Raw genomic sequence first — 20852 nt, 5'->3', positions numbered from 1 at the left:
TTGTCTTACAACTCCCCAAATCCTTTTTTTTTATAAATGGCCGCGTAGTCATAAACACATCGAACATTCATGCCCAAGTGAATGTGTAAATTCAAAACTAATAGGACAATTAATAATTTGTATATATGTATTAACATTTGCAATTTGCTTCAACAACTGATCGAATGTATCGCAAAACAAATGATGAAAAAAACTTACCGAGAAATTCCAAAACACAGTAACTGGAGAGACGCGTCGAATGCGTGTAAATATGACCAATGCTAGCTGAAAAGTGAGATCGCATCGAGAACACTTGTTGACACTTAAAATTTAATGTAAACAAATGAATAATGCCGAAAGGTAACAATGTCTCACAACTCCCTGTGTCTCACAACTACCCATTTTCCCCTATTAATAAGTTTCGACTATATTTTTTTATTTTAATAATTTTTGTATAAAAATATATCCATTTTCGTTTGGGTATATCAATAATGTCGACTAGAGTTTTTGTTTTGTTCTTTTTTTAATTACTTTTAATTTTTATTTTTTTAATATTCATATAACAAAAGCCATATAAATCCAAGTTTCAAACTCTGAGCTAAATCTGAATTAAAATTCACACAATTTTTAGAAATATTTTGGAGAGGCAGTAATCAACTTCATCATCATCGTTCCCTCTAATTTGTGGGTAGCTTAGGTGAAACATCTCACGCCAGTTCGATTTTTTGCTGAATACTTCATCTCTAGCCATTATTTTCTATCCATTTCTCCTTCAAAATAGTGGAGCGATATGATGTTTTAGACATTCCCATTTTCCGGCTGACTATAGGACTCCAGTCAAGTGTGTGGTGACAGATTTCTCCGAAAGGTTTGCGTAAACTAAGTCCGATCCAACCCCATTTTCGCCTTTTTATGAGTATGGCCATAAATTTGATGTTACAGCGTTGGCATAACGACGAGTTCATTATAGTGTTGGGCCACCAAATATTGTGAATGCTTCGGAACCCTCTACTTATAAAAGCTTGTAGCGTGCTTGTAAGGCTGTCATTAACTAGCCCGGTTTACCCAATAATAAAAAGAGTTTAAAAATTGATTTTTGATAACTTTTTCCATGACGGTGTGGCGCATTTTCTCCATTTAACGAATACTCGTAAATTTCTGTTACTTTAAAACACTATAAAGCTGTGTATTCTATTTTTTTTTTATTGAAAAGTATAGAATTTTATAAACAATTTGTCGACGGTTTGTAAATCGTGTACAAGATTTGAAAGTTGGCTTAATACGGTTTATGTTATAGAGCGAACCATATTTTTGTAAAAATGAATAAATACATTTCATTTACATTGAAAAAATGTATTTAAATTGAATTTTTAACATTTATTTATTCATTTTTTTTATGTTATACATTTAATTTATTAAAAATAATTATATAAAACAATAAAATAATGAAAAAAATAAGTTTAATAATAGTTTGTTATGTATTGTGAAAGAATATTGAATTTTATTTAAAAAGAAATTTTTACTTATTGAGCGCTTTGTATAATTAATAGTTATTTATTAATCTCGATTTTACAAGAATTAAAATATTTTATTATATTACATTACATATTTTATACTATTTTATTTACATATTATTTATATTTTATTTGTTTTTAATAATAAATACATTTTTATCTACGCACTCCCTACTCACCTGTTTTGCTCTACTCTTCTGCACAGGGCGTTTTCTACAAAAGCAACGGTAGCCTATACTTCTCCAAAGTGGACGAGAGTACGGCAGGCAGCTATACGTGCACACCCTACAATGACCTCGGCACGGACGGACCATCGCCCATCATTAGTGTAATTGTATTGCGACCGCCAATATTCAGCATCACACCGAAACCCATTTACATACAGAAGTTGGGCGAAACGGCCGAATTGCCATGCGAAGCCATTGACCGAGACGGAAACAATCGGCCGACAATTGTCTGGAGCCGAGTAAGTACAGTTACAACTATGTAGAGTAAATATATGTATGTGTGTGTGCGTACTCGCACAATCTGTATAATTTCATGTCAGCCAGGCAGAGCAACATTCCTATATAAGTACGAGTGTATATGTAGATGTAGATGTAGTACTGGCAGTGAGTGAAGTGTAATGAGAGGGACATAGAAGAGAGAGGGAGTTGAGGTAACATCAGTATGCCAACCAGCTGCTGGTCAGTAATTGCAAATGCTGCAGCCGCAATCGTACTGCAGCACCACATGCGAACGCACAGAGTGACATATACACACATACACACTTGTATGAATGTATATATACAAACATTCACATGCACACGGCTGGCAAACCCATCTATAGAGCGGCGGAAATAAATTGGAAAGTGGCTTAAAGTGCGTAAAATGCGTAAAACGCACACATCACAACGGTATTGGCGAAAATTCATTGTTGGCGACACAATGTTGCACTATTGCAGCTGACTATCGTGGCATGTTGCAAGGCTTGCACGATAGAGGCAGCTTTGAAACGTGATTGATTGGTTGGTTAAAATTTAATGATAACAGCTTTCTCGCACAGCAACAGCATAGAGGTCATTCGGCGTACTAACAACCGCTGAACTGGCAATTGATCAGGCGCAAAAACAGTGCATTTGGGGGCTACTAGCAAATTATAGTGTGGCGAATTAATAGGGTGACAGGTGGGTGACATGCGAAGCAAATCTGACTTGAATGGAAAAATCGGATTTATTTCTCTGCTGCAAGAGTTTCTAGATGAAAAAATACTTGTACAGATTAACTGCAGAAGAAGATGAATGAAGATAAGCGACTCAATTTTAAATGAGAAAAGTTGGTTAAGAAAGTGATCGATTTTAAAAGCTATGAAAGTAATGGCTAGGAGGTATGACTGAACACTTCAGCTCAGAGCACCAATTTTTTCGTTTCAAGTCTAAAGATATTTAAAAATTCCGCATTTAAATTTAAAGCTTTTTTTATATAATTTTTCGATATTTTATATGCATGAGCGTAAAACATAAACACAGAAAATTATCACAAATTGAGTACAATATTCATGGGCTTAGTATTGTGGCGAAGATAGCGCCATAGCAGTGAAGCGCAGTTCATCAGAGTCATGGGCCATGAACTCCTTGCAGATCTTAGCTGCGTTTTGCATAAATATTTTTAATGATCAAGGCAACAAGGTGATGGTTCGCCCTTCATTTAGGATCAACAACGGTTTCACCTTCTTTCGCAGGTTTATGCTGGTCCTCAGTTAGTGAATTATCGTTTTCGAAGCTTTGCCATGCTTTTCCGGTGTTAAATCCTTAAGAAGGCTCAAGGCTCTCAAGGAAACTTTTCAAAATTTCACCCTCTAGTGGGATGCTTTTACTATTCACCAAGCTGTGTATACGAGCAACAGTGCCGCAAGGGTTTGAAGTATAATGGCGCATATAAAAAAGATCGTCTGGAAATCCCCCGGAATCTACAGCTAACTTTTCACGCTCCTCGGCACTATGTTTTCTTTAAATTTCCGATGCAGGGAAAAGCAAAATAATCGATTTGACAGGCTGCGAAATCCACTCCAGCATCTGTGGTTCGAAGCCACTCCTTAGATACGCCCAAGGCGGTCATCGCCGCCGAATGGCTTAGTGCGTGACTACCATTCGGGATTCAGAAAGAACGTAGGTTCGAATCTCGGTGAAACACCAAAATTACGAAAAAGTGTGTGTTTTCTAATAGCGGTCGCCCCTCGACAGGGAATGGCAAACCTTCGAGTGTATTTCTGCCATGAGAAAGCTCCTCAAAAAAAATATCTGCCGTTCGGAGTCGGCTTGAAACTGTAGGTCCCTCTATTTGTGGAACAACATCAAGACGAACGCCACAAATAGGAGGAGGAGCTCGGCCAAACACCCAGGAAGTGTGTATTATATATATCACTAATATCTTGTATTAGTCAAAATATTTAAAAACTATAACTGTTTTTTAGTTAATAACCTCTTCGTGCTGCTCATCAGCAAACGATGTATGAAATAATTTTTGACTACAAAGCAAAACTTTTCGACTCAGGGCAACACTTTTCGAGTATTTGAGGTCGTATGTCACAAATTGTGCGCTCCATATTAGTTTCTAAGGAAGTAATACGGGTTCGCTCTTTTGGTTAGATCCATAACCTCAAACAGCCACGCATACTAAATACGAAAATATGAAATCACAGCATTTTGGAGGCCAGTGCATACTTGCACTTCTGCAGATAATCCAGTCGCCGAAAACTTTCACCAAAAAATCAAGGACTTTACGCACAGTTTATCACGTGGCTGAAACAAAGCACCTCCACACCAAGTGCATGCACCTTTGAGAACAAAAATAAAAACAAATCGCTTAGCAAGTCTCCACACTGCTCGCTTGATGATTTTGAAGAATTATAACACAAAAATAGGTAACTGCTAGACCCAGCCCTGATCATAGAAAGCAGATATCGAACGCAAATCAAATCAAATGAAACTCAATAGGGCTGGCTTTGAGTAGCAAGGGAGATCCCGATAAGATAACCCGCTTCATCAGAGCACAAGAAAGCAAGACATATAATTGTTGACGGGTGGCCGGTGGAATTTGTCGAAACCTTCTGCTACCTCGACTGCACTATTACGGCCGACGGCAAATCAGATGAAGATGTCAATCGCAGCCTAAACGAAGCAGTCAGCTCATGTGCGGAGTCAGTATTGTTGTACGGAACTGAAACATGGCTGGTCTCTAACACCATCACACAAACACTATAATGTTTCGTCAACAAATGCCCTACATCATCTGTAGAATATTCTGACCAAACATCTTCAGCAACGACGCGCTGTAGAGATAAACTAATGAGGAGTTCACCCTAAAGCAAATCAAACGTGGAAAGTGGTGATGGATAGGCCACAGAAAACCACCAGATAGCATCACGAGAATAGCACTGGTCTGCAGCTCGCAAGGAAGCTGAAGTCGCGGTCTTCCAAAGATTATTTGGAGAAGGTCGCTGCTGCGTGAGCAAGCAGATCCCCACATCACATCGGACGGCGTAAACACAACAGCCCAGAACCGTTTACGATGGAAGAGTCTTGTCGAGGCCATATGCACCCGAGCGAAGTTAACAAGGATATAGAAAAAAAAATACCAGTCTAACGGTTAGACGCGATAGAAGTGAAACCTTCCGTAAAACAAACTGAGAGAGAATGAGACGAAAACAGCATTAGGGGCGGGATAATTATAGGTTCATTATAATATTGATATAAAGTTCATATTTTATTTTCTTCATTTTATTATTATTCATCCTCAATGTTTTCAATTTCAACAAATGATACGAGTGGCTTATGATAGCTAAAATATGATACAAATGCTTTGGTTTCGATGTTGTCAACATATCTTTGAAATACCGCGTCAATTGTTGTTTTTGATCGTGTTGTCGATTCAGTGCGATTGTTACACATTTTTAAATTGAATGTTGTATTGAGAAAGTCAATTGAAGGAACCGCTGTGTCCAATGCAAAATTTACGTTGAAATCACCTCTTAAAATCATTGGAACTTTATCGTATCCGCGATACTTCTGGTGTATACTTTATTAAATTTTCGTGAATGAATTCCGTGATGCTATTTATTGATTTTGGTTCTCCGTCACCTTTGGAAAATGTGTAAACAGTAAGCAAACTTTATTCAAATATTTTCCCTCATTTTTGCATCAGTAAAATTAAACAAACGCCGTAGCCGAATGGGTTGGTGCGTGACTACTATTCAGAATTCACAGAGAGAACGTCAGTTCGAATCTCGGTGAAAACACCAAAATTAAGAAAAACATTTTTCTAATAGCGCTCACCCCTCAGCAGGCAATGGCAAAACACCGAGTGTATTTCTGCCATGAAAAAAAGCTCCTCATAAACATATCATAAAAAAAAAAAATAACTGTATAAAAAAATTTTTTTTCTTGTGATTCGAACCAAGGATTTTGGATCGGAAGCTCACATTGCTAGTCGCTCGGCTACCGCGCCATGCTGTCGGCGCTGGCCTAAAAGTTATTTAGTTCGTCGCTACGTTTATATCAACATATAATATAACGCTTCGTAGCTAAATAACTTTTAGGCCAGCGCCGACAGCATGGCGCGGTAGCCGAGCGGCTAGCAATGTGAGCTTCCGATCCAAAATCCTTGGTTCGAATCACAAGAAAAAATAAAAGTTATTTAGTTCGTCGCTACGTTTATATCAACATATAATATAACGCTTCGTAGCCAAGAGGGTCGCTATTTCCGTTTCACTTTTTCTCAAATCACTCCCAACGATTCTAAAGAAGTTTTCACTTCAAAAAAAGACCCAGCGCAGGTCGTCGCTTTATGAAATACCTAATATGATTTGTCAAATTTACTGTCGCAAGGCCGAAATTCGTTCCCATTGAAAAAGTTCTTAAAAACACATTTTACCTAACAGTTATATGCAGCCCCCACCTTTTCGAAGAACCTATTGGAAATTTTCCTAAGGAATTGTTCATCCACAATCGCACAGCATCGCTGAAACCTCTACTCTTGAACTTTTCGAACTAAAGCATCACCTAAATAGCATACAAAAGCCTCATTATGTTGAATTATAAGCGCCAGGCGCACGAGCTCCGCGCGTTTGAATGTCAATCACAGTTGGCGCTAATATAAAATTTATCTATTATAAGCCTGCTTACCAGCCACAAAAACATGCATAGACAGCTTTTGTGTTAAATAAACTCTACCGTAGAATGAAAATTCCGCTACTCACTGCCTCACTACAGTTCAAACTGGTTTGCCATACATTTCAATGCGTAGGAATTAATTTTCCCTTTGTTAAGATTAAACTAATACCACCGAACTTTTAATGTTTCCTTTTTCCGCTCGTCCCTCTTGCAGAAAGATGGCAGTCCATTGCCTGATGAACGTCACACAATCAATGCTGGCAATTTAATCATTACGAATTTGGTCGAAACGGATCGGGGTATGTACGAGTGTTCGGCCACTAATGAAGCAGCGACCATAACTGCCGAAACGGAATTGATGATCGAGAATATTGCACCGCGCCCACCCTACAATTTGACAGCGAATAGCACGGAAACAGCGATAACGGTACGCTGGCAGCCAGGTGAGTTGAAACGCGTACACTGTCCGGCCAGATTCCACAAAATCCACGCTTTCACTCTGCTCACTCAACTCTACACACTGATTGTTGAGCGAAATTTGTGCTGTTAGTGGCGTCGGTTGAATGAATTTGCAGTCAACGGAATTTTTCTGGTTGATTGCCCAAAAGCATTATTGTTGATAGCTTAGTTGGTATTGTGGTGCTGTATTCAATTTTACAAAAACGCATGTTTATTTATGTTGTAAGCTGCTTTGTTGTTACCCAGAGTTTTGACTTATATTTGATGTGTTAGTTTATTGTGGCTTTGATGGATTACATTGGTTTACAATTTTTGTAAAAAAAGAGGAAATATATAAAAATTAGCTGCACTAATGGGAAATGGTGCTTATAGTACAACACTTTACTGATACAAGTAATGGAAGTTTTTAATTGTGAACATTTTGGCATTCTAAACCGCTTTTTGAAATAAATAATTGAAAGTACCTGCAATTTGCATCCTATAAACAAACTCCTACCATTAGTAGCCAGAGCATCATAACTACGTAAACTCTCAGGCAATCAAAATCCTCAAGGCAGCTAAGGTCCTTGGACCGCTAAACTAAATTTTTTTTATATAATAGGACTATGAATAAGTTCGTGCGGTTTTACAACAGATGGCGTAACTTGATTATTATTCCATCGATCCACATTTCCAAACATTCATTGGAGAGCTACTGTCGTAAGGCACAAACGTCAGTATAAGTTTTTTATTTGAAGCGTAAACAACAATATTTTTACCACACTTGAAAATGTCGAATTTCGTGCCAAATAATGTGTTTTTGCGGGGAATTCTTCTTCATTATTTTAATATGAAGAAAAAAGCAGCCGAAAGTCATCGTATCTTGGTGGAAGTTTATGGTGAGTATGCTCTAGCTGAGCGAACGTGCCAGAAGTGGTTTGCACGCTTTAAAAGTGGTGATTTTGGCTTGGAAGACGAAGAACGCGAGGGTGCGCCGCCAAAGTTCATGGATACCGAATTGGAGGAATTGCTCGATCAAGATCCGGCTCAAACGCAAGAAGAGGTTGCAAAAACTTTGGGAGTTGATCAATCAACCATTTCCAAACGTTTAAAAGCCATGGGAATGATCCGAAAGGTAGGCCATTGGGTGCCGTATGAATTGAAGCCAAGAGACGTTGAACGCCGTTTTATGGCATGCGAACAACTGCTTCAACGGCACAAAAGAAAGGGTTTTTTGCATCGAATTGTGACTGGCGATGAAAAGTGGGTCCATTACGACAATCCAAAACGTCGGGCAACGTATGGATACCCTGGCCATGCTTCAACATCGACGTCGGCGCAGAATATTCATGGCCTGAAGGTTATGCTGTGTATCTGGTGGGACCAGCTGGGTGTTGTGTATTATGAGCTACTGAAACCGAATGAAACGATTACGGGGGATGTCTACCGACGACAATTGATGCGTTTGAGCCGAGCACTGCGAGAAAAACGGCCGCAATACGCCGATAGACACGACAAAGTTATTTTGCAACATGACAATGCTCGGCCACATGTTGCACAAGTGGTCAAAACATACTTAGAAACGCTCAAATGGGATGTCCTACCCCACCCGCCGTATAGTCCAGACCTTGCGCCATCCGATTACTATCTCTTCCGATCGATGCAACATGGCCTGGCTGACCAGCACTTCCGTAATTACGATGAAGTCAAAAAATGGATCGATTCGTGGATTGCGGCAAAACCGACCGAATTTTTCACAAAGGGAATCCGTGAATTGCCAGAAAGATGGGAAAAAGTAGTAGTAAGCGATGGACAATACTTTGAATATTAAATTTGTAACCATTTTACGTCAATAAAGTTTCAAATTTCGAAAAAAAACCGCACGAACTTATTCATAGTCCTATTATAATTTTTAGTAAGCCGCACACTATTCTCTCATAAGCTCAAACTCTATAATTCTATCAGGCTATGAAACGAATAGCTGTCTGGGCCTAGGCTCATAAATCATACAGGGCTTGATTGAAAAGTAATGAGCCTTATTTTTTTTAAGCAGTTTTATTAAACCTTTTGGCTTATACAACTAATATTCTTCAAAATAGGACCCTTGAGCAGGAAACATTTTTTAAACTCATCCGCCGGAATCGCGTTCAATTCGGCTGTCACAGCTTTTTGGATCGCCTCGATGGTGGGTGGGGAAGCACCGGAACCCCCATCTTGGCCAATGCAAAGGTGCAGAGGAAGGCGGTGTGTGCCGGCGCATTGTCGTGATGAAGGGTCCAATTGTTGACGAGGTCGGGCCGAACCCGGGCGACGCGGTTTTTCAGCCGAAGGGGCACTTCTTTGTAAAATGCCGCGTTTACAGTGCTTCCTGGAGGTACAAACTGTTTAGCATTACGCGAAATTTGATCGAGTAACGTTCGCCACTGCAAAATCCTAGCACACTTTTAAAACAGCTTTCACGCGCGCAGCGATGTTGACTGCACCGCTGTTGCCAGCGAACTGGGACCGGTTTCTAGTGGAAGGGGAAGGCCCAACGATCATTTTCCCCCACCAGCCGATTCGATTGATCGCTTGGTAGACGCTCCGCGCGGGAAGGCTCATTACTTTTCAATCAAACCCTGTATGCACTTATCTCTGAGCTCCGACCAGCTAGTCCAAGTGATTTACAACTCATAATCATTGCTCTTAGATGGCCCCTTCTATTGAAGTCTTTATTTCCACTGCGTGAAATAATTATTCGAATAAGACCACAAATCAAGATTTTTTAATTCAATCCTGCCATATTTATGAAAACATTCGCTTACCATAGGATTAGATGCTTTTATAAGCCTTAGAACTGACTCTTCCATGACCCAAAGATCGCACCCAGAAATAACATACAAAAAATAATCATGAATTATTATTATTAGTTGCCATCGCGTCGTCTTTGGGCGCATAGTGCCAAATCAATACCTCCAATAAAAAAAAGTAATCATAAGTAATCAACAAAAATTATATTTATTTTTTTATGCGATGGTAAATAACGAAAAATATTAATTTGATTCCTGTCTTTATTGCAATTTTGATGGACAATTAAAATGAAATTATTAAAAAATATAAGAAATACAGTCAAAACTAATGCAAAGTGATCAAAAATAATCAAAAAGTAATCAAATTATACTTTTCATAAAGATTTTATTCAAAACGAATCCAGCGTAATCTAAAATAATCTGGAGTAGTCAAATAATAATTTGATTATAATTTCCTTATGTTTGATTACTCTTCAATTTATTAGATATATTTTTGATTAGTTCTCATTACTTTCAATAATCTGCATTTTCTGATTACTTTGTAATCATAGATTGTCCTGGATTCTTTGTGACTTAGAAGCTTTTAATAAGAAATTAATTATTACTTAAAAGTAGTCAAAAAATTGGGAGTAATCAAAAAGTAATTATAGAGTAATCAAAAAATAATTTAATTACCATTTGATTATTTATAACTACCATGTATTCTTTTCTCAAAAAGCTTCTTATTCAAAATAAATGAATGAATTTGGAGTAATCAAAACGTAATTTTAGGGTAATCAAAAAATAATTTAATTACCTATTGATTGCTTATAGTTACTAAGCCTTATTTTTGCCACAAAAAGCTTATTATGTAAAAGTAGTCAAGTTGATTAGTTCTCATTACTTTCAATAGTCTGCATTTTTTGATTACTTTCTAATCATAGATTGACCTGGATTCTTTTTGACTTACAAGCTTTTAATAAGAAATTAATTATTATTTAAAAGTAGCCAAAAAATTCGGAGTCATCCAAAAGTAATTTTAGGGTAATCAAAAAATAACTTGATTACCATTTGATTACTTATAACCATGTATTCTTTTCCCATGTATTCTTTTCCCAAAATGCTTCTTATTCAAAAGAAATGAATGAATTTAATCATTTTTTGATTTTCCTTTGATTGCTTGTAACTACTCAGGACTATTTTTTTGTCCGAAAAAACGTATTATTAAAAACCACTGCAAAAAACTCCAGATTAATCAAAAAGTAATTCTAAAGTATTCGCAAATTAGTAATGAAAAAATAATTGCATTACCCAGTAATTACTTATGATTACTCTTAATGTGGGTTTACTAAAAATATTAAATTAACAATTAAGCAAAATTTCCAAAGTAATTAAAATAATAATAGTGCCAATATGTGTCTACATATGTAATTAGATTATAATTACAGAGTACTTAAAAGTATATATCAATCGAAAAATTATTGCATTACCTTTTGATTATTTATCATTACTTTGTATTCATTTTGACTACAATTCTGATACTCTAAGAGTTGTCAAAAGTAATCTTAAAACATTTCAATTATTTTCCAGTTACTCTGAAATATGGTATACTTTTTAGTTTCTCTCATAGGTTACTCTGGATTATTTTTAGCTTATAATTAAAAGGAAATGCAAAACAATCCGATTAATCACAAAGTAGCTCTAAGTAAGTAACCAGAACATGAGTTGATTACCGTTTGATTATTTATAATTATTTGTCTTCTTAATTAGAGCGATAACCGCTTGAAGGATTTTGACCGAGCTTAACAAAGTGCGCCAGTCGTTTCTTTCCGTTGCTAAACGGCGATTATTTATAACTAATTATACCTATGTATATATATTGGCCCGTACACCCTTTTTTTTGGTGTTTCTCCGAGCTCCTCCTCCTATTTGTGGTGTGCGTCTTGATGTTGTTCCACAAATGGAGAGATCTACACTTTCGAACCAACTCCACGACAGATATTTTTATGAGGAGCTTTTTCATTACAGAAATACATTCGGAGGTTTGCCATTGCCTGCCGAGAGGCGGTCGCTATTAGAAAAATTTTTTTCTTAATTTTGGTGTTTCACCGTGAATTCCGAATGGTAATCACGCACCAACACATTCGGCTACGGTGGGTTAAGTGGTTAAGAACCCAGAGTAATCAAAAAATAATTCTTTAAGCCTGTTGATTATTTACGATTACTCTTTATTTATATTTTTTTCTTTTTTTGCCAAAAAGCTTGTAGTTAAAATGTAATCAGAAAGTCTAAAGTAATCAAAAGCAATTACTGAGTAATCAAATAATGATTTGAAGAATTAAACAATTGTTTGATTACCTTTTGGTAATTGATGAGTACTCTGCATTCTCTTTAGCTGAAAATCGTATATTCAAAGAGTAATCATTACGTAATTAAATAATTTTTTGATTACTCGGATTATTTTTCAGTATAATTAATTATTTTTCAATTAAAATCAAAAATTATAATATTTTTCTGTTCTTATAAATTGTTTGGTTTTTGGTTACTGTACAGAATATAAGATTATAATTTGATTCCAGCTATTCTACTTTTATATCTTTTTTTACTTTTTGTTTTTGAAGTAATGGTAATGGTAATCGATTATTGGTTATTAAAAAGCACAAATAATAACAGAATTCATCAAACGTATCATTAATGAAAATTTAATCAAGAACACAAGCCAAAATAAATTCTGCATCAGACCACAATTTTAAGAATCCTAATTTGAACTCAGATTAGTCGCAACAATTCAGAGATATTCTGAATTTAAATTGCAAAAATCACAACAGCCTGCAACAGGCAGTTGCACTATCAGCCTCTTTTTTCATTCACTTACAAAATGCCTGAAAATTCCAAGCGCTGCTGCAATGGCATACTGAAGGACTACACAAACTTTTCTAAAGAAACAAGATTCTTGTCATAATGTACGGGAGCCACAGGGTCAAGAAATTCCGCTTCATTTGCTATGGTTTCATAAGCCTGCTCGGGTATATCCAGTATAGTTAGGCTTATGGTATAGCTGATGTGAGTGTTCCATAAGCCAAATGGACGAATGGCTATTTTTGGTTAACTAAAGAAGCAACTGAAAGGAAATTAACGTCCATATCCCACCTTCCAATCTGTCTAAGATGGACATGATTTTTCGCCCGGATACTGGCCTAAGCTTATCACACGCCGCTCATTAGTCACAAGAGTGTCATATTCCAAAAAAAAAAATATAGATGAGTGTGCAGAAGTGATCACCAGCCTTTCTTTAATACTGTGCAAAAATTTGGGATGATATATTTAATAGCATCTGATTAGCCGAAAATGTGTGTTTACTTTTACCGCGAGAGGCATAGCAAATTTGAGGCTTTGACCTGGTTTTTCTCGAGTTTTTAAATTTCTGGTTTATGACATGTGTTTGTTCTTCCAAGCGTTCAAACAAGCGATTTGTAACAACGATGCTTCTGCAAATTAAAAAAAAATATTAAACAACTCTCCAGAATTTTATAGTTTTTGAAATCTAAGAAAAAATTTAGTGAATTCTTCACCCCAATTTCCACTGATGAGCCATGGGATGGTACTCTATTCTAAAGCACAAATTCCATTTATATTTCCAATATATTCCAACAACAAAAAAGTATAGTGAACTCCCGCACCGTACCTTTATTTCTATCCCTTCATTACAAACTCATTAACAGAACGAATTAAAATCCCCATAATTCAAACAGGTTACCTGCGCCCCAATCTGGAATACACTGTGTGGTATCGTCTTACCGAATCGCCCGAGTGGCGCACATTACGCATTCTACAGAAGAACATCATGGAAGCCACCATACAAAGTCTGCAGCCTGGACGAGAATACGAGTTCATGGTGCTCAGCCAGGACAAATATGGCGATGGAATGTTCAGCAAAACGCTACGATTTTCAACGCAACGTAAGCACGCGAAAATCAGCTTTTCGAGAATATTACTAACATATTTTGAAATTTCCCTATTTTCCTACATACACAGAATCGAGCATCGAATCGAACGAGGCCAACACTTTGCATGAGTCCAATCCGTTGGCGAGCAGCATTAGCCCACCCTGGAATTTGACCGCCACCAATAACGTACAAGGCTGGTTACTGCATTGGCAACATCCAAAACGTGGCTCGGAATCGGTGAGGCTGTACACCGTGCGCTGGTGGAAGGAACCCGAACATTTTCTCATCGGCACCATCGAAACATTCGACAATTTCTATCAGTTGCGTCACCTCAAAGAGGACGCCATCTTCAAGATACAAGTGATAGCAACTTCAATCAATGGCGAACAGGTGGCTGGCGATGTGCTCACCATCGAAGTGCCATCCCATCGCAAGACACGTGCCTTACTCATCGGCAGCACTGTTGGCATTATCTTCCTGCTGTGTGCGCTGGTCGCCTTTTTGTATGTCAAACGTAGCTGTCTGCGGCATCTGTTCGTTAGCGGTGGTAACGACGATGACACCAAAGATAGCGAAAAGATGAATAATACCTGAGTATATGAAATTAGCTGGCAATTTCACAAGCAAACGGTGAGCGAGAGCCAATGAAGCGGTTGAAGCGGATGGTGGAAGCAAAAGGAGAGACGGGAGTAATGAAAAGGGGAGCCAAAACCAAAGCCACAGCCATAAGTCGCATTTTCATACGACATGAACAAAAACACCCCATTGAATTGAATCGAGCAGAAATCGAGTTTTTATTTTATTTTTTAAGTTACTTACTATGGACATCATATTCTTCATATCGGAGCAGCCAGTTGCAATAAATGAAATTGAATATTTAAGTGCGAGATTTTAAATTAATACCTAATTATGAACTCGAATGTAAGATATTAATACTAAAAAATGTAACAATCGTATATTCTAATTGTAAATTTAAATGTAAAACTAACTGCGGTGAAAATTTGTTAAAATAAACTAAGCATTCCAATTGAAATTCACTTTTAAAAATTCAGTTTCAGAAAGCAACTTTGGTTAATAATTATAGTATCTGTGGTGTACCGAATGGCCGATACTTCGACCTAAAACAGCTTTTGTGTCTTTCCACATGGCATTTTTTGAACTGAATCAGCTGAATGCATTTAGGGGAAGTACGGCCTAATTTTTTTGCGGACAAAACGACAATTTTGCGTAACTTTTGCATGGTGTGGTCTCAAGGCGCATTCATTAAAGGTAGTGTAGTACTCACTAAACCAACAACAATGTCTTGCACGTTTGAGTGCCACGGCAAAGTATTGACAGAGTTCAAAACAAAGAATGAATTCGCCGTGTTTCATTCGGTACTGACAGCCAAAAACAAAATCAGCTGATTTACCGATATCAGGGGAGCCTGCTTTAGAGGCTTCAAAAAATCGATTTTTTTGTTTTTTTGCATAAATGTCTTCCCAAACTATCCAAGAAAGTGTCCTCAAAATTTCAGAGGCAAATTCAAATACTTTCGCAGTTACAGAAGAAATTGTGAGCAAGCGTCGAGCAGGTGTGCGAGCGGATTTTTTATATAAAAAAACTTTGACGCGCGATTTCTCGGTTTTTTGTTTTTACGATTTTTCCTAGTTGGCGGAAAAGATAGGGAAAAAGCTAAACGTGTATATAATTGTATTCGGAATTAAATTCTCTTCTAGTTGAACCTAAAAAACCTTAAGAAAGTTATGATTAGCCCACTTTTTAAACAATCTAAAGTGAATTTATTTTTCCAAAAAAATTATTTTTTTTTTAATTAGCGAAAAATTGTTGAATTCCTCACTTTTTGTTTAATTTTCTTGGTTTAACTAGAAGCTATACTATACTAAAATAAAAAAATGTTTGGGTTTATGGTTTCAGATGAAAATTGCGACCTGCATCTTTCCCGCCGCACGACACATGCACACTCGAAGTGCCTCGGCAAAATGCTTGTGCCAGGCATAATATGACATATATTTTAATGAAAAAATTCGAGAAGACTACTGAAATGTATAACAATAATACCTGAAAGTTTCGTTTGAATCGAATATTTCTTTCCTTCCCAAAAAAATCCACGAAAAAGTCGATTTTTTGAAGCCTCTAAAGCAGGCTCCCCCCTTAAATAAATTCGCCTTGGTTTGGTCTTATAATGGCAAAGACAAAATTTACGCTGCTTAAAATAAGAGAAAAAGCTGACACTCTGACCAAATTAAATGCGGGAGTTTCCATTATTGCTTTAGCTAAAAACTTTCGCGTGCATAGAGCAGCAAAAACTCGTATTAAAAAATATTAACAGTCCACAAAGGCGTTTTTTACGCGATCCGAATTCGGTTCAGGTAAAAGGAGAACTCTTACAATTTCTGAGTTGCCAAAAATGGAAAAGACATTGTACAATTGGTTTGCCCAAAACTTCCCAACTAAAAGTGAATGAAAGCCAAGAGAGAAAGAGAGAGAAGAAAGCTTAAAGCTTAAATCAAAGTTGATACATGCCGCATGCCTGGAGGCATCCACGCCAGCAATGTTTGGATTTCAAACTTAAAAGAGGCATGGAATGCGATGACTAAAAATTTGCAGAGAAAAATCATCAAATAATAGTGACTCTATCAACCCATTTTTGGACAAACTCAACAAAACAATTATGGGTTTGAGAGTGACAACACTGGAACGACACAAGCGGCCTTAATCACTCCAAAAAGTGTTTGAACTTCAATACCAACAGAGCAAAATCTTCTCTAACCCTATGTAAAAAGGGCGTCAGATTATTACTTTGTGGTGCACTTGCAGGTCCTGTAATAAACACTTTAACACAATAGGACTATCTGGCGCTAGTTTATGTAGATTCTGCTGTGATGAAGAGGAGTCTATGGAACACAAACTGTGAGGGCGACACAAAATCCTAGGCTCGTACGTACTAGAGGAGGAAGACCTACAATTGCTCCCTCCTAAGGAGATGATTCGATTCCCCGGTATATTAAATAATTATAATTAAGATATTAGGGGCGCACAATAGATCAATCTGGTCGCAGTGCATAAAGACCTTAGCCTAAGCCGTACAACCTTTACCATTACCAAGTTTGACAAAGGAGAAGATATACAGTGACGATGAGTCTGGCTTATTTTGTAAGCTCTTACCCGATAAAACTCTTGTGCGCTCAAATGACACCTCGGCTCCGGAGCAAAGGATCAGTAAAAATAATGGTACATAAAATAAAAATAATGGTTACTAGGAAATCGGCGAATCCACATTCAATAAAAAATTTTACTGAAAGGAAATAAAAATGCGCTGACGACCTTAGCTTTATTTGAAGAAAGGTTTCATAGAACATTACCTCTGGAACAGTATGTTCATTTTTTTTATCAACACAAAGAATCCTGTAAGGGTAAAGAGTTCCTTCGAGAGCAAAATCTTCCTGTTGATAGCGCCCCATGCCAACCCAAAGAAGGCGAGTTTAAGTGATACGACGGCCAAATATCGGTAATATGCTGTAATACTACCCATCGATCAAAAAGTTCTAAGGCCTACTAAATTGAGCCGCAAAAAATCCATCTTAAGTCACATTGTTGGTCTTGGAGAAACTATCGATGAGTCACTGCGAAATATCGACCTGAAAAATGCTCCTGCAAAATGTAACTTCAATTCAGTCATCGCTTCAAAAACTGACTGTTTGAAAAAGGGTGAGATTAAGATTGTGACGATATCATTCCTCTTTTGGAGTTACGATTACAGATCGCGATGATGCATCCAGCATTCAATTCATTGCAATTTTGCTTCGGGAAGTAGAACCATTACAATAAATCTCCCAATTTGAAATCAAGCAATGGATTGCTGAACCTCATTCGGAATCCCCAGCTTTAAATGAAGAATATTGTAATGAAGACAACGAAACAGACTAACGACTTGATGTTTAATTCAAATAAAATTACAGGGTGCGGCACTTGAAGTGTAACCAATTAAAATTGCCATAAATTTAGTTTGGAAAATTATTTTTATTCAATTTAAAGTAAAAAATGTGTGAAAATAATTCAAAATTAAGAATCACTTCACTTTTGCTCGATATTGCCACCTTTTGCCTTGACTATGGCCTTGAGACGATCCAGAAACGAATTGTAAGCCGAATGTGGCCCATTTGCGGACAATGGCTTTTTTTAGCGCTTCGAGACTGGTAAATCTTTGTCCAGAGAGAATAATCTATCGAGTTCGCGTTTGGTGAATTTGAGAGTCATTGTGTGGACGTTATAAAGTTCGGAACGTTGTTTTTTAGCCATTCTTGATTCAGTCGAGCTTTGTGAGACGATGAAACGTCTATGGTCTGCTGAAATGTCCGTGGTCTGCCACCGAAATGTTTGTCTGCCCACGGCTTCAAAGCAATCTCCAGAATACTTTCCCGATAATATTTTGCATGACACATTACCTTAAAGGTCCCAGAGTTATAACTTAATTGATACACCTCGTATGGACGTGAGAATTTTTTGACAGATAACTAAAACTGCATTTCGTGCTTAGATTTGGCTATAACCTTCTTCTATTTTATTAAAAAAAAATTAATACCACCTTAAAACTACTAAAACTAACAAAAAAACATTGTTAAACATCCCTCCATTTGGTCCCAGGTAAAAATTAATTATATATTTGAAACAGAGCTTCAAATTCTTGTGACATCAACACCAATTATTTCTTAGCCATTCAGCCTGTTGCCTAATGCTATGATTGACTATGTTGCTTCGCAAATCTTCACACTTTACAGCAATAAACTCCTTCCTATGAAATGCAAGCTGAGAACCACAAGCAAGCAATTACTTATTCAAAGTATATAAAAGCTTTTATTGCGTACTGTACGAATGAAAAGGTTGAGTGGTTAAAGCTTCACGACAGCTAAAGCTTTTCGGTTCAGTTCTTGGCTAGACGCAGCTGGTGAAGTCTCAAAGAAAAATATTAGTGAATATGAAGCTAAAATGTATGAAAAATTAGTCGTCGTTGTTTCAACAAATGACTGTTTTTTCGGTTAATATTCGTTTGTAGGCTAATAGAAGAAGAAAGTTGTGAAACAAAAGTTTTTGTGATTGTTTTTATTTTTTTACGTTTTTAAATGATTGGCAATTAGTTTTTTTTTTTTTTTTTTTGGTTGAACAGTTTTTGGTTGAACAGTTTACTAAAATTTGCAAGGAAGTTGGTTGGCCCAGAAAAAGTGATGCGAGATGGTATTTTAGGACCTTTGTTATTTGTTTATTAATGATATTTGTTTGTGTTTTTCCTTTGCTCATTTTCTTCTCTATACTGATGATCTAAAAGTGTATGCTGAAATAAGAAATTCGAGTGATTCAGCAGTCCTACAGTCCGAGTGGAATAATTTATTTTCCTTCACTTTTCATAAAATCACATTTTAAGCTTCGAAATCCCCTTAAGGGGTTATATACCTTGTGGTCCGGTGAAATTAGCGAAAGTTGGGTTTTTTTTAAAGATATGTAGCAATAATTTTATTGTATAAAAGTTTTTATTATTGGATATTACAATGTTTAAAGAAAAAAAAGGCTTTGTTTGTGTAAAAATATTTAAAAATGGCGGAGTTATGGCGTTTTCCCCCAAGACCCTTTTTTTGGAAGAGGCTTGCGGTGGACGCGATTCAAGTCCACCAAGTCAACTGAAATCAAAAAATCGAAAAGATTTCATTAGTATAGGGTTATATCTTCTTAGTGAACGATCAATATATTAAATATTTTGATTTTTGTGAAAATAGGAACATGTTTTTAAAAAACTCCACTTCTACAGTCCTAAAATTGGCATTAAAAAATTCATATCTGCAAAATAAAAATTTATACATAAAAAGTTGATCGTTCACTAAGAGGCGACATCAATTACGAACAATTTAAAAAAAAAATTATAAAAATCGGTTGAATACTTTTTTTGCAATCGCGTCCACCGCAAAAGCATTTTTGGAAAAACACGTTTTTGAGATAATCGCGTTTAAAGTTTCAAGCGCCGCATGAGGCCGTACGCTCAGGACGTGACGACGCACAATTTAAAACGCTGTAACTTTCGATCTATTGCTCAGATCTCTATGAAATTTTTGGAAAATGTTCTCAAGGGATTGTACTTTACGATAAAGAAATAAAATTTATTTTGATTTTTTTGAAAAACACAAGGTATATAACCCCTTAATACCTTTTATCGTATTAATTATACATGTCTTGCTTCATCCGATGTGATAAAAGATTTAGGGGCTCTCTTTGATACAGAGCTTAATTTTATCACGCAGTTAAATTATGCCGTTTCCAATTCACTTGCTATGCTCGCTTTTGTTCGCACTTCACTGAAAACATGGTTACAAGTATTGCCCATAGCTGGCTACTACTTTTTCCCATCTTTTTGGTAGATCTCATATACCGTTGCGGTAAAACTGTTCATCTTTTGAGGCTATCCACGGATCAAGTCATTTTTTGATGTCTTCATATGAATGGAACTGCTGGTCAGCTAGACCATGTGCCATCGATCGGAACAGGTGATAATCGGACGGCGCAATATCTGGAGATTTGGAGAATATGGCGGGTGGGGTAGAATTTTCCGTTTCAGTGTTTCCCGGTAGGTTTGAACGGGTTTGGCAACGTGAGGCCGAGCGTTGTCATGCTATGGAACCACTTTTTCATGCCTCCCCGCGTGTTGCGGACGCTTCTCGCGCAGTGCTCGCCTCAATCGCATCAATTGAAGTCAATACCCGTGATGGTTTCGCTTGGTTTTAACAGTTCGTAATAAATAACACCAACTTGGCCCCACCAAATACTTAGCATAACCTTCGCAGCGTGAATATTCGGCCGAGCCGACGACGTAGCAGCATGGCCGGGCAGTCCGCATGATTTTCTTTTCTTTGGATTGCTGTAATGAATCCATTTTTCATCACCCATCACGATGCGATGAAGAAAACCCTTCTTTTTTTGCCTTTTTTGCCGCTGAAGCAGTTGTTCACAGGCGAAAAAAACGACGTTCAACATCCCTTAGTTTTAACTTATAAGGAACCCAAGTCTCCT

At 37.0% G+C, this 20852-nt stretch overlaps 1 protein-coding gene across 1 annotated transcript in view; it reads left to right on the top strand.

Moving 5' to 3' along the window:
- LOC129247557 (protein borderless) overlaps window positions 1-14829 on the top strand; it is a 67084-nt gene extending 52255 nt beyond the window's left edge. Inside the window, exons 5-8 of the mRNA XM_054886725.1 lie at window positions 1699-1959; window positions 6858-7086; window positions 13602-13808; window positions 13885-14829. Of these exons, the coding sequence (XP_054742700.1) occupies window positions 1699-1959; window positions 6858-7086; window positions 13602-13808; window positions 13885-14390 (1203 nt within the window). The 3' untranslated portion in view covers window positions 14391-14829. The remainder of the gene's footprint in view (window positions 1-1698; window positions 1960-6857; window positions 7087-13601; window positions 13809-13884) is intronic.
- The last annotated feature ends 6023 nt before the right edge of the window (window positions 14830-20852 follow it).

This window comes from Anastrepha obliqua, chromosome 5 (assembly GCF_027943255.1).
Source record: "Anastrepha obliqua isolate idAnaObli1 chromosome 5, idAnaObli1_1.0, whole genome shotgun sequence".
Classification (NCBI taxonomy): domain Eukaryota; kingdom Metazoa; phylum Arthropoda; class Insecta; order Diptera; family Tephritidae; genus Anastrepha; species Anastrepha obliqua.
This window is presented reverse-complemented; position numbering and strand designations above follow the sequence as displayed.